The sequence below is a fragment of the Phascolarctos cinereus genome, unplaced genomic scaffold, assembly GCF_003287225.1.
Source record: "Phascolarctos cinereus isolate Bilbo 61053 unplaced genomic scaffold, phaCin_HiC Scaffold_7;HRSCAF=346, whole genome shotgun sequence".
Taxonomy (NCBI): domain Eukaryota; kingdom Metazoa; phylum Chordata; class Mammalia; order Diprotodontia; family Phascolarctidae; genus Phascolarctos; species Phascolarctos cinereus.
In genome coordinates this window covers 151,611,035-151,626,674 of record NW_027556180.1, presented here as the reverse complement: position 1 = coordinate 151,626,674, position 15,640 = coordinate 151,611,035, and the positions used below count along the sequence as shown (strand labels likewise).

Genomic DNA, 15,640 nt, shown 5'->3' with positions numbered 1-15,640 from the left:
CATTCTAGCTGGGTGATTCTGTGGCTAGAGTGCTAGAATTGGAGTCAAGAGGACCTGGGTTCAAATCCAGCATCCAATACCTCATAGACTCAGTTTCCTTATCTATGAAGTGGGGATAATAAATGCACCTACCAGAATGTTGCTGTGAGATATGTATAAAGGAAACCTTAAACACTATGTAAATGCTAGCTATTAGCCATTATAGGTAAGGAGAGTAAGGAGGTATCCTTGGCCTGGGCAAGATTCTAGCTTAGTGGAAATACTGCTTTGCACTTGCCATTACTGTTCCATGTAAATTATGCATGAGATCAGTAGTGGACTTATTATTTCATTGGCATAGACAACTCTTCTAACAATTTAGGGCAGCACCTTCCCTGAAATTTATAGTCTTTGAAAAGTTGCCCAGAGGACTGAGAGCTCTGTACCTTGCCTGGGTTGACACAGGCACTATGTCAGAAGTAAAACTGTTAGGTCTCCTTGGCTCTGAGGTCAGCTCCCGCTCCACCATGTCCCAATGTCCTCTTGGCTTTCACTCCATACATCTATGCCAATGAAGGCAGCTGGGTGACATAGGGGATAGAATATTGGATGTGGGGTCAGGAGGACCCGAGATCAAACACAGCACTAAAGCCAGCCTTTGTTTTGGTTGTTGTTAGTGGTAACAGATAAACATAATAAAAGCAGGAATGTGGGCCAGGAGAGTGGAGGGCAATGCCCTTGCCTCTTTATTAGTGTTTGTTCTTGCTTAGATGGATCTATATGCCAGTCAAAGAGGATCTTAGGAATAATCTGGGTTTCTTAATCCTAGACTACATGAAGTAGGATTTTGGGGGGGATAGAATCCCCAGAATGAGTTTTTAATGAGCACAACCCCTAATCAGAAGTTAATGGGATTTACAAGTGTGTGTGTGTGTGTGTGTTTTAACCCTCAATCAAATAGTTGTCTAGTATATTGGACTTTAAATCAGCACCAGCTACAAGGTCAAAAGAAGATACTTAATCTTAGCATGGCCTGGTTGGATTTTGTTCAGCTACCCTCAGCTGGGGGTATGGTGGTTCAGTGTCCATTAACCCAGACCATACTTTTTAGAAAGGTGCTTTCTAGGCACCACACCTATAGTAGATAAAAGTAGAGAATCAGTAGATGTCTCTGGAGAACAAAAGCTCAGTAGATGGGAGCAGATATGGGTGACCATGAAACCAGCATTGGTTTCACAATACCCACTATAGACACGAAACCCAGCACAGACATAAAGCATCCAGCAGAGAGCAGGGCTGCAATACCTGCCTGAGAAGAGCATGATGGCATCACAAGCAAGCTTACAATAACGTTGATGTAAATTGCCCTGACTGCCAACATTCCCATGTGCATGCCATCAACATGTGTGTTGGTCCCATCAGTACCTAGCATGTTCTCTTCATGCATATTGTGACCACACATACCCTCCATGTGAGCTCCTTGGACACACATTTTCTCTGCAGGTATGCCGTTTCCCTATAAGTAGTATGGTAACTCATGGAAGAGGATCCCATGTGAGCACAGGAGGACCTAGTCTTGCTACCTTATTGATGAAATGTTTTATTTTAAAATAACGTTATCTTCTGGCTGACTAGCAAAAGTAAACACACTACTTGGGGCCTGTGAATTATGTTCTGAGTAGGTATTGACTCAGAGAGTTTTGAACCTTAGCTGATTTTTCTGGTGGTCCACATATGAAGAGTGCTATATTAAGCATAGGAATTCTGCAGGGGGACAGAAGAGATCAGTATGGACCAAGAAGTAGGAAATCAAGTTGCTAAGAAGTTCATTTCAAGAAACCAGATAGAACATGTCATTAGCGGTTAATTGTGTTTTCAATTTCACTTCTCTATGTATAGCGAGAAGTGGATAACTTCTGGCAGGTGGCTCTGGGATTTGGAGATTCCTTGGCTTTCCATTTCTAAACTTCCAGTACAGAGTAGGGGGCACACTCCAAGAAAAGATTCCCTCACTTTGTTTAATATTTGGCGATAGTGAAGTGCTCGCATTCAGTAGTTCAAATATTGAGCAGTTTTTGAGACTTTCTAGGGAGCTGTAAGTACACAAAGAGGCAGACAGTCTTGGCGTACTATATACAACCAACAACTATTTAAAAAATATTCGTAAGTAGCTGGCGTCTCTACGGCACTTCAAGGTTTACAAAGTGCTTTATATGATCTTGTTTGGTCCTCCCAACACTCCTGTGAGGTTGGTGCTATTACTATCATCTTTATTTTATAGATGAGGACATGGGGGCTGAAGGTTTTAAGCCCAGAGTCACCCAGCTAGTAAACGTCTTAGGCAGGATTTGATTTCAGAGGTTAGATAGGCCCTTCCAAGTTCTATCTAAATTCAGTTCTTCGGACGTTCTCCTGGGACTCTTAGGTTGGCAGCTTTGGAATGCTGTAATGATCGCCCAATGGACAGCACCTTTCATAAAGTCAGTGGCTTCAGGCCTTTCCCAATAGCTGCTTCTGGCTGCCTTTTTGTTCTCCTTCATCTTAACTGTCAGGGGCTATGTTCAAATTGTACCCTCTACTTTGGAGCAAGGACAGGTACTCCCCATGACCGTGCTGGAAGGATAGGTTTTGAGTGGAAGAAATTGTTGTGGGCCAGACCCTACGCCTGGATGAGGATGCAGGAGAAGAGTTCTGGATCTGGCACTTGAGGTAGGAAGTTCCTACCTGTTATCTTCCTGGGTCCCCAGGGATAATATCAGAATCCACGAAGAGGTTCTTGGAATCACTTCCCTCTCTCCAGAACTTTCTGGGGCCAGGGGCTGGCCTGGTTTCAAAAACTACCCACTGAGTGTGTGCTGGCTTTCGTGAGCCAAATTTAGTTAGGATTGTGGGTTAGTATTTGGGGCTAGGAGGGGATCTTTTGTAGTCCAAGGGTTCTTAACCTAGAACAAATTGGTCCATAAACGGATTTCAGGGAGGTTGTGAACATGGATGAGAAAAAAAAATTATATTTGTTATTTTTTACTAATCTCTGACAGAAATGTAGCATTTCCACAATTATATATTATAAAATATAATACATAGATATATAATATAAACAATATAAATATAGTACATAAATTATATAAAATATATACTTATTATTGTTTTTGTTGTTGTTATTGTTATGAAAACATTATTCTAAGAAAGGGGTCCATTGGAATGCCAAAGGGTAGGGCTCACAAAAAAAAGGGAAGAACCCTGATGTCCAACCTCTTCCAAATGAGGCAGCTGAGGCCTTCAAAGGAGGATTAAGTGCCTTGCCTATTAGTACATAAGTTGTAAGGAGCATCCCAGCTCCAAAACAGCACCAGTTCCTCTGGAAACAAATGAAGAACTGGAGAGATAGACCAGGGCACTGACCATCTGTCGGAGCTGTGTGTGTGTCAAGGTGTATGTAGAGAAACCAACCTAATGGATACATTCTGCAAATGCTAGAAGATGGGCACTTTTCCTTGCTACTTTGAAAGTGGTAGGTAGCAAGACCCTTTAAAGAAGTGAATCACAAATGTATCTGACGCGCAAACTTACTCAAACGCTAGAAATAAGAAAGACTGAGCCAGGAGATAATGTGATTTAACTTTCTTTTACCAAACCATTGTTCTAGTCACAATTAGGTCATCCAGAACACAAACCACATTGTCATAACTCTACCTAGGAAGTGGGTCAGGGAATTTCTTGTAGCTCATCCAGGATTTGGCTTTTTTTTAGTCCAGCTGTTTGCTTAATTTTAACAAAATAACCGCTTTTTTTTTCTTTTAATAGGTCATTAAGGCATCAATAGGCACAAAACACCACAGACATGTATGTGAGAATCTAAACGCAATGAGGTCCCGCCTCTTGAGCAGTTAACGCACATCCACTGAAATTTGGGCTGAAGACATTTAGCAGTTTGATACCTTTTGAAAACAGCTGCACAATCCTGAAAGCTTTATTTATAGAGAAAACTTGTATTTCATAAACAACAAAAATGCAGGTTTTATAAGTTGCCCCATGAAAAAAGCTGCATAGACAATATCAGGCTGGTTGACCATTTCTTAGCTATGCTCTAACACTTCTGTTTACCATTCTATTGTATCCTTCTGATGAATACTGCCATACTGTTCAAAGATTTGAACCAATAAAGAATGAAATATACCATGTTCCCATGGGTTTACAATTCTAATCCTATTACACAGAAAACCCTTGAACAGCCTTCAAAATCGTAAAAAGAGGCTCCATCCTCTTGGAGGGAAGTAGAGGTCTTAATGCCCGATGGTAAACTTAACCAACTACCAAATAATCCTAAAACAAGGATGTGACCACGTCCATTCCTCGCCTCCTCCCTCACCTCAAAATTCCATGGTGCCTCTAGGGTATAATACAGACTCCTCAGACTAAAGCCTTCCACAATCTGTTTCTCGTTCACTTTTCCAGTCTCATGAAGACTTCTTATCAGTCCCATTGTGAGAGATTGCTAACCCACAAAATTATTCGATATTGCTTTGTATATACTTGGTATTTACAGGAGCTTCCTGGAAGGCTGTAATTTAAGCCTAGGGCACAGTGACAGGTTCTGTTTTGTCTGTATCACCAATGCAGCGCCCTGCCCTAGAAGGAGCTTAATAAATGCTTATTGGATTGAACTGAACTGAATCAAGTCTCAGGAAGCCTACATAATGGTACTAGGCCAGATTCATCTGAAACAGCTTTTCTACTTTTGTTACTTACAGATGGATAATCAGGGGTTCTTCAGAGTGGGGTAAGGGGCGGATGAGTAAATGACCTTGGTTGTTTTTTAAATTTGGATAATCGTATTTCAATATAATTGGTTTCCTTTGTAATCCTATGTATTTTATGTAATTAAAAACATTATTCTGAGAAAGGGTCCGTAGGCTTCACCAGACTGCCAAAGGGGTCCATGAAATAAAAGGCTAAGTAATCCCTTGGTAGTGATTGTGCGTAGTAATTCATTTTTCATCTTCCTGCTGTGGAGTCTGGTTGCTCGGAGGCTGCCACACGGACTTCCTCTCAGTTTGGGTCAGAACCATCCTGTGCTCCAGGGAGGAGGCTGAGAACTACCCCATTGAGAATTATCCCCAGGAATTGATTCAAGGTTCACTGCCGGAAGTCCCAAAGGGCTCTGGGGGCAACTTTTCACTCCCTCACTTCAATTTTGTTTAGTCTTCATTTAGGGCAGTTCTGAACACCCTGGCATTATCACAGAGTTGGCCTCTTGTGGGTGGCCACGCTATGCCTGCATCCATTACACTTCCAACCTGAATCCTGGGGTGCTCCTAAAATGCCACAGGCATTCACGGTCCACCTCAGAATGCCCAGAAGACAAAATATGCCCCGGGTGACAAAATATCTGGAATTTTCTGGCCTGTACCAAACTGGAGTGTAAAAGAGGGCCCCTGTATCTATTGCTCACATAGATAGATCCCTTTGAACATTTCCTTGTATTTAAAAGATAAAAAGAGATTATTGTACAACACCCCAAAGTACACAATGATTATTTTAAAATGGCATGCTAATATTGCAAGAAAATATGTTGATCGAAGGAGGTAGTCTATAATACCATTTTCAATTCAGAGTGCAAAAGCTATCTCTTTGGGGGACTGGGGTCCCTAGATCCTGCTGCTTAAAAAACAAAAGATATAGTACACTTACAGTGGTCTGAGCAGATTGCCTTTATATTTGTTCTGACATAGCTTTGACATAAAATGAAAAAGAAAAATCTTTAGTCAAAGCCATAAAACTGCAATGAGAAATGCTGATCCCTATTTATGACACTCATTTAATCCCGTTCTTTTATTTCAAAATCACTGTGTGAGTTGAGGTCAAGGGAAAGGTGTGAGATGCAGAGTGAAGATAATCAGATCTCTTTTGATCAATACATATTAGTTAATGCCTGAGACATCCAGTAAAATAAACTTTGAACTATACTGTAATTCCCTCCAAAACATTTTAGGACATGATCCTACGGAGGTGAAAGGACTATTGCTGTAGGAATAGATTACAAGTTCAGGTATTAAAAAGTGATTTCATTTCATAAATGGCACTTGGGTATTTTCATAACGTGGGGCTTAGTTTACCAATCAGAGTTCTGATGTTCCTTCCATAACTTCAATGTAATTTATGCTGAGGCGGTTATCTGGGGCCCTTCTATCAATCAGGGCTTTACTGATAAAGGTTCTCCCTTAGGCCAGGTGAACCTACTAACAAGGTTTTTGCCTCTCTCTGGAACCTACCCACTTAATAATGAAAATCAGCATGGTATTAATTCAATAATCCGCAAACACTTTTCTAGGCTTAATGACAGATCAACATGGCTCTTTGGTGCCCTCCTCTGGCACAAATCATGACAATGGGAGGAAAATATTGGATTTTCTCAAAGATCATGTTATCTACCTGAATGAGATTTTCAATGTCTGATGGAAGGTGTGGGTGTGCATATATTTTTCCTGTACTCAAAGCCCTTGGGACCTAAGCTTACTTGGAGCAGATGATTAGCTTGCCATCTGGTGGGAAACAGCTGATTATCAAGGATGGGGTAGAGCAAGGATGGTGAGTGCTAGAAGCTCTTGGTGTGGAATAAGATGCCAGGAAGGAAAGTAAAGTACTGGTATTAAGACAGGGGTGGAGATTTACAGTCTGGAGGTGATTACAAAGAAAAAGATCCTGAGGCCACAAGCTGTGTGAGTAGAAGAGGGGAAAAAACCCAAACCCCAAGGGATAACAAGGAAGGCAGTGCCTTATCATTTATGGTAGAGAAGAACATTAAGTATAAAAACTGAATTGGAAGGGTTTCTCAAAACACAGTAACAAACAACAAACAAAACCACTCAGTGATTAATCCTTTTTAAAAGGAAAAAACCCCCATATTTAATATATGAGAGGCAGACTGGCATAGTGGATTGAAGGCTGGTATTGAAGTCAGAAGGACCTGGGCTTCAGTCCTGCCTCCCAAATAGATTAGTTGTATGACTATGGGTAAGACACTTACCCTCTCAGTGGCCTAGGCAACTCTCTAAGACTATGAATCACATGGGAGTTGCCAACTGGTACTAATGGAAATGGAAGTTCCATAAACTGATGAAATAATAGGTCCTGACCAAAATAGTCTCATGTGTAGATGCTGATAATGTTGCTTCAGATGACCTTAAAATACACACCTTTCTTTAAGATCCTGATTTTCCAGTTAAGTGTTATTTAAGATAACTGGGAACTTAGAAGAGAAATTCTCTCTGCCTCTCTGATGAACTGGTTATGAATTATTTGACTATGTACACAAAAATAACACATGATGTGAATATGTATTGCACTTTTTTTTTTGAAAGTACATTAAATGTGTGCCCCTCTTACAATCACTCTGAATTGCTTCAATACCGTCTACACGTGAACATGCTTAATGACTTGGCCTCAGACCTCTCCATCAGGATTACTTGTTCTTATTACTTTACTAATTAGGTGCTGCTGATGGAGCTTTGAGCCAGAGGGACACAAAGTTCTTTGGGCCCTACTAGGTCCTAGGCACTGCAGTGATGCTTATGAGCCCTGGAATCTGGCCTTAGCAACACATTTATTCTTTTAGGACATAGCTACTATTAACTAGACAGTGCTAGAGTGAACAAGAGCTCTCTCCAACCCTTTTCTCCCATAAAGCTCTTCATCCAAAGAGAGACAGGCAGCCTGATAAACATTTCTGTATTTCATCATTCAAAGCCTAGGAGAAAGTCTTCTTTAGATTGAGTCAATCCTATGTGAAAAATACTAAAAAGGTAAAATACATTTTAAACTTTATTATGATGAGCATCATGTACCTAAATTTGCATCAATTTGATACATTTCTGCTCACTTTGCAGATGACAAATGGAGTTGCATTTCCTCCCTTATTTTTACTTGTTCTGTATCTGATAAAGATTTTTTTCAGCCTTCTCTTTCCCCTTCCGTTTTCCATTCCTTTCCAATCCTGATTTCTGTTTTCTCTGCTTATGGTGATAATTCTGAAATGTTATCCATATCCTCTCCATTGCCCTGGGTTGGCCCTTTGAGATGCCAAGCTTCCCAGCTTTGTGGCTGCCAGGAAGTGCCACTTCTAGAGAGGCTAATGCTGGTGGTGCAGCCAGGGGACAATCAATCTAAGTTTTCAGCAGGCGAATACTTAGCCCAAGAACCAGACACAAAAGGTGGGCTAGAGTTCCTCATCTCCACTTCCTGAAAATAATGGATAGCTTATTCACAAATCCATCACATGTCAACTATAAAGTATTCACCTAGGCCATCATGAAGATCCAGCAGGTCATTCTGATCCTGTTGAAGCCGGCTGGATGCCGTCGAGCTGGTTTGTTTGGTTTTTTTAGCTCCATTTTCATTCTTTTGCTGTCTGAATCACTTCCCCATTACGGATCTACTTTGGATTTTCAAGGGAGAGTTAACACTAGATCCTTTTTTTCCCCCCACAGCTTTTTCATTGTTTTGGAGTCTCTTCTAGGTTTTTTTAATTAGTAGCTTTTTCTGGAGGACAAGGGGAGAAAGGCTTAGAAAATCTGCCCCGGATTGGTAATAATGAGGAGTGCATGACTCAGTGCTTCCCTAGTTAGTCCTTACTTAATACGATTTATAATAGATATAGAAATCATACTTCTGGTATCCAGGTGGTATTGGGTGTGGCTTGAATAGCCCTTTAGGTTTAAAAATAAATTTGAGAAAAAAAAACTACAATTAAAAAAACTTTTACAAAGAATAATCTGATATGTCCTTATTGAAATAACATTATTCCCTTTTCCCTTCAATATTATTATTGCAATCAAAAGATTATGCGGGATAATGTACTATAATAAACATAGTATAACTTACAACAGCTTCTATGTCCCCTCTGCAGTGGCCCTGAGCTGCTGCATAAGTTTGTACTCTCTCAGCATTTTATACACATACTGTAACAAATTCTTTACTGTTGATTCCCAAAACTAAGGAAAAGACCCAGTTTTTCAAAATGAAGATAAAAAAGAACATGCTAGCTAATTCAATGGCAAACTTATTTTCAGATAGTATAATCATAATGACCTTGGGGTTTAATGGCATGGCAGCAACAGGCCATACCTACCCTCTACCCAACATTATAACTTAGTTTTTGTAGACATGGCTTTGTTGCCTTGGATTCATTTGGTAAAGATTTTTCAATGTCATCCAGGAGGCAGATGCTGCCTCCGCCTCAGATGGTAAGCCAACCATGTCAGCTGAATTCCTCAAGCTCCTCAGTGCTGCAGCAGAAAGTTGGTAGCTACATTAAGGTCGTTATTTGAAGCTCTCAGGGCCTCCAGAGCATCCACCCTAGAAAATCCCATCTCCATGAGTCGGGCAACCTGAAATAGAAAGCAATGCAAAGATGTTCTTTATTGGTGGGCAAAAGACAAAAATTGACCTATTTTTTCATAGGATAATACTTTGATTTATTAAAAGTAATTAAAAAATCCTAACTACTCAGAAAATCATGTTTCTATAAGCTGTAAATTATACATAGGGTATTTTCCCCATTCAAGGAGAGGAAATGGGGAGAGAGGGGAAGACACACATATTTTAGAGATCCCTGCAAAGAAAGGACTTTGAATTTTATACAGGTCTACTTATAAAGGTTTAAACACAAAGGAGAATTTGTTCCAGTGTGGACAACTAACCACATTTCCTTACAAAGTTTTCTTTTCTTTTTATTTTTTTCAAGAAGTCTTCTCCTTATTCAGGGAGGGTATCTCTACGAGGTAGAGGTAACATAACAAATTTTAGCTTATGATGACTTCCAACCAAGAAAGACTTCTCATATCTCTTTTAGTGAGGAGAGTCTGCACCTACTTCCATCTTTTATGAATAAGCTCATTAATGAGAGATGAAAACAGGTCTGGGGCTACGGCACCCCAAGGAAGCCAATGGCACCCAACCCATGGTGGGTAAGCAGAACAAAGCACAAATACTCCAAACCAAATGCAGATGGAAAATATAAAGTTTTTTTGTGTTTACACAAACGACTGTAGATTCTGTGTTTGGAACTCATTTTCCCATAAATATATTATTAATGATTATAATATAATATAGTATATAGAATAATATATAATATAGTATAATTATATATTATAATGTATTACATATGTGTTCTACCCCATATATCGCATATAATATATAATGTTATAATAATTATAAATAATTAATTATTTAGGATCTCAAGCCAGTCGACTAAGAAATTTAAGGCATTTTGCTAAGCAGTAGGGATACAAAGAAAGGCAAAAACAATCTTGGCCCTCAAGCAGTTCACATTCTAATGATGGCATGGGGTGACAATGACCAAACAACTATGTACATACAAGATATATACAGGGGAGATGTAAAGTACTCTTAGAGGGAAGGGAATGGGAGGAGAAGGACCAGGAAAGACTTTTTGCAGAAGGCAGGTTGGGATTTGAATGAAGCCAGGAAGCCAGGAGGTGGAGGTGAGGAGGAAGAGCACTGCAGGCATGGAAGGGCAGCCAGTGAAAATGCAGGTAGGTGTTGGAATGTCTTGCATGAAGAACAGCAAGGACACCAGTGTCACTGGATCACAGAGTCCACGAAGATGTATAAAGTGTGAAAAGACTGGAAAGATGGGGAAAGGCTAGGTTATAAAAGGCTATAAAAGCCAAACAGAGAATTTTATATTTGACTCAGGGGTCATATAAATAGCTCACTATAATCAATTCATCCCAGAATGTGTCTGAAATACCGTACTTTTGCAGAACGATAGAAAAAAAAATGATCACAAATAAGCAATATTTCCATCTTTTCTGCTCTGTCTTTACTTGCTTTCACACCCAGCCTTGACAATGTAATCTGCCATACAATGTTCCATTACCTACCACCCTAGAATCACTTGCTTCCTAGATGTTCCATAGTTCCTAACCTGTGAATCTTGTTCCCTGGGTAACTACAATGGTCCAATTCCTCCTTTTAGCCTCCTGGGCTGCTGAATGTTACTGGAGAAAGCCATACATTCTTCTTATTACTTTCACCAGAGAGTCACAGCAAAGACAAAAAAACAGAAAACAACAGATCTCCACTCCATCTCCCCCCCCCATTCCAATATTACAGTCTAAACACAAACAAATATAATTCAAGAAGGATGCCATAGGCAAAGTAGATGTGGGGAAAAAAAAAAGCAGTGACATACATAGGTTTGCTTCCATTGAGACTCAGCCATACACAGTAGTACTTGGTATGTATTAAAAATTCCAGTGACCTTAACGTTTCCTTGCTCAGAGCAAGCTTCTGTTAGCTTCGGTTTACAAGCTGTACTATGGTGTTAAAGGCCCACACTTGAGATATAAAAAAATTTAAATAGCAGAATAACAATGCCAACTAGCCACTAAACAGACATGTAGGAAAAGTAGAAATGAGATACCAGGAAATGATACAAGAAAGGCTATCTTGAACCTGACACATGACAAAGAAGTGGTGACTTTGGAAGCTCATCATACTTGAAAGTCCACAAGGGTTTTATTAGTGATAAAACTTGTCTCTGAACTTGTTCCCTTAGATCAAGGTCATCTTTCATCATTCACTTCAAAAGCTCATTCACGCTCCTTATTTTTGTAATCTTTACTGGCCATTCATCCAATAATATTTATTGAGTTTCTGTTGTCTTTCTGTGACAAAAGACGCCATTCTGAAAACCTGATTAGTGACTTTTTTATGTATTTCTAATGAAAGGTGACTTATATCCATCCTCTTTCTCCACTTACAAGACTGCTGCCCTAGTTCAGGCTGTCATCACCTCTTGCCTAGATTCTCGAAACAGCCTGGCCTGATTAAGTCTCTCGCCCCTAAGTCTTCGCCCTCTCTATGCCATCCTTGGTATAGTTGCTAAAGTGAAATTCCTGAAATGTAGGCCTGGCCATGTCATTTTAGCTCCCTCTTGCCTCTAGGACCAAACACAAACTCTTCTGGTTGGCATTCAAAATCTTTCATGATCTAGCCAGCTGGCATTTCCAAGTTTACTACTGCATGTTACTTCCCTTCATAAATTGCACCTTTGAGTCAAACTTACCTACTTGCTGTGTTTTAATCACATTTCATCTCCTACCTCTGGGTCTTTACATATGTATGTCTCCCACCTCGATGACAATTCTTTCTCAATTCTCCCTCTTAGAATCCTCCCCCCTTTCCTCAAAACTCAGCTCAAGTGCAACCTCCTACACGAGATCTTTTCTGATTTCCCCCAGCCACTAGTGTGCCCTTGTCTTGAAATTACCTTAAGCATATTTTATCTATATTGTGAATTTAAGTATATTTTATGTGGATGGCTAAGATGGCACAGTGGATAGAATTTTGGTCTAGGAGTTAGGAACACCAGAGTTCACATCTGGCCTCAGCCACTTCCTAGCTGTGTGACCCTGGGCAAGTCACTTAACCCTATTTGCCTCAGTTTTCCCATCTGAAAAATGAGCTGGAAAAGGAAATGGCAAACCACTCCACTATTTTTGCCTAGAAAAAACCAAAAAGGTCACAAAGAGTCAGACACAACTGAAAATGACTAAACAACAACATATTTTACGTACTTACATATGCACATGTTGTTTCCTATGATAGATAGGAATGTGATATGATAGATAGAATCCTCAGGAGCCCAAGCTGCTTCACTTTTAGCTCTGAATGCTTAGCACCCACCAACTCTGCCTAAGAAAATTAACCTTCGTAAGAGACCACTAAAAGTAAGACTTTTAAAAAGTCTTCTGCTGCCTCAATACCTCCTGAATATACCACACTTTTTATCTTGGTTACTTCTTGAATATACCCAATTTTGACTGTTTTTATTTACTGAAAAAAAGTAAATGTGTTCAGATAGTCTCAGTCAAAAAACAAGTTTGTAAACTTGATATATACAAGGAGGATTCAATAAAAGGCTATACTAGTTTCTTTTTTCCAAATGTGCAATGGCAATAGAAAAGATATCTGTAATCTGATCAGCTAAAATTGCAATGTGTTATAAACAATTAAAATGGTAACTTTATTGAAACAACTTACTGGTATTAAAGGCCCCATCCCACAAGATCTAACTTCAAAATAAAGGGAAATTTTTAATAAAAAAAATACAAATCTATTTCATTGGAAGAAATCCTATTTCATTGGAACCCTCCTTGGCACTGTTTTAAATCAAATGTCAAATCAATGTATTAAGGATAAAATGAAACAGTTTGCAAAATACTTTGAATTTCCCAACAGTTGTACATTATGTATACAATTTTTGGATTTAACAAAAGTTAAATACAAAGGTGAATGCTGTCTATTCCCAAGGTGCACAGTATTGACAGGACTTACTATAGCCTACTTGGAAATCTGGAAATTCCCCACAACCAATCTCATGAATACTTACTTCATACGGCCAACTTACTTCATTTACAAGCACGCTGAGCACTTACTTCTTCCAGTTGTGCACTAGAGGGACTCTTCTCTAAAAATTCTTAACACATGAACTTCCTTTTTTAAAATATGATAAAAAGCTTTTGGTGTATGAAAATATTTTTTTCTTTAGCTCATTTTAGCAAAACCTACCATTGTTTATCAAATGTCTAGGGGCCCATGATTAATGCTGTGTTTATTTAAATATTTCCCCACCCCCTTTCATTAAAAAAAAAAATCCAGCCATTGCATTTAAACAGGTCCAACTCCTGTCTTCCAGGGCAGAAATCCAGTCCAGAAAGAGATAAGAAACCAGACTTGAAGGATGTGAGGGAAGAACCTGGGTATTGTTGTAACATTAAATTCTACCGTTACAGACAAAAGCCTAGAGATGAAAACACAGCCACAGAAATATCCAAGGTGCCCCACAGGGATCATGCTGAGACAACCCCGGCTGCTTTTCATCCATATACACCTCAGCCACAGGCATTCAATACACCCCCTCCAGGAGCCAATAGAGATCAGCTCTGTGGCTCAGTAACTCCAGGTACGTGAAATCTCCCCAAGAACAGGCGCTTTTACAGCAGCAATATTAGTGACATTTAAAAAGCTTCCAGGAAAGAACAAGATGAAATCGGTGCTACTTACAACATGTTTCACAAAGAAAGAGACCATACTGGAAGGGTTCAAGAGACACAGAGACATGACAAAAATCCAAGCCAGAGTTCGGTTTGTTTGTTTTTAACCTAATTTCATGTGAAGTGAAACAGTCTCCTGATTATTTCTTAATGAGTTTCTAACTTGATTGTTATCTAAAGGGATCCTGTTTGTGCTGTTCTTCTACCACTTGAATTTAACCTTTTCCCCCTCCTTGCTTTTCTGTACAAATAACACAAGGGCATGGATTCAAACAAGCCTTAACTTCTAATGAAGATTCCCTGTCTTTTTTTTTTTCCCCAAATCAGTCTGTGGTTTGTCAAGCTTCCCTTTAGCTGAGTGCGTCAAACGCCAGTGTGTTTTTAGGGTTCTTACTTCTCCAATTTCTACACATGCAGAAGCTGGTGCTGCCTTTCTACCTAACTATACTACCTCCAACCTCAGTCCATTTTGTGACATCCATTAACGTCAAACAAATTCCCACGTTCATTTATGAGCGACAGCTTCTGGAACCATCCTTGGCAATTATCTGTTCTCTCGCAGAAGCTTTGGTTACTTCTCCCTTTCCTCTGTTACTACTGCTACATGTTCATCCAGACTGGTAGCGCTTCTCTACTTGCCAGCACCCTGGGGTCACTACTGATGCAAGAATGATGTGCACCAAGCTCCATGTGATTCGATCCTTTCTCTGAACTCCTATGGCGCCATGTGTTTTGGTCTCACAGCATTTGGCACTTCTATGGTCTGGCTGCCCTCTCCTTTTTTCATGCATATGTCCTTATCTTGAGTCTAACTCTGATTTATGGAAACCTCTACTCACTGCTCCTACTTCTGTCTTCTAGGGGTAAGCAAAATAAATCTAATCTTTCTTTCACATGAGAGCCCTTCGAATGCATGAAGATAGCTGTCTCCACCAAGTCTTCTCCAGGCTAAACCTTTCCAATTCCTTCAACTGATCCTCAGATATCCAGGATTTTAACTATTCACCATTCTAGTCACTATCCTTTCACTGTGCTCCAGTTTCTCACTGTCTTTCCCAAAATGAGAAGCTCTAAAATGCATATTTTAGATGCAGCAGGACCATGGTAGAGTGGAACTATCCACAGCTTTGTCCTAGATGCTCTATTCCTATTAATGTGCATATTAACGTTTCCAGACTGTTGACTCACTCTGCTTTGAATCCTCAAGAACCTCTAAGTTCTTTTCTATCAACTGCTGCTAAGCCACATCTTCCTCAAGCTGTAATTGCACTGTTGATTTTTTTTTTAATTACTGTTCAACCTTTTAAACCTGACTGTCATCCAGCATATCAATTTACCCTCCCAACTTCTCAAAATTGGTTGATTTCCTATGCGCACTGTGCCTTCATTCCAGTTACTGATGGACCATGGCCTCATCCCAGGGGCGACTCCAGTGAAAACCTCAGTCCAGGGAGACATCAATCCATTGCTAATCTTTGGGTCTGGTCATTCAACCACTTCTAAATCTGTCCAACTGTATTGATCATGACTCCGTTTCTTCACCCCATCTCCAAGGACACCAAGAAAGCCTGGTTTTAACT

At 39.8% G+C, this 15,640-nt stretch overlaps 1 protein-coding gene across 1 annotated transcript in view; it reads right to left on the bottom strand.

Annotated features, from left to right (window-relative positions):
- Positions 1–3,585: 3,585 nt before the first annotated feature.
- UBAC2 (UBA domain containing 2) overlaps positions 3,586–15,640 on the bottom strand; it is a 238,176-nt gene continuing 226,121 nt past the window's right edge. The window contains exon 9 of the mRNA XM_020964054.2: positions 3,586–9,365. Coding sequence (XP_020819713.1) covers positions 9,258–9,365 — 108 coding nt within the window. The 3' untranslated portion in view covers positions 3,586–9,257. The remainder of the gene's footprint in view (positions 9,366–15,640) is intronic.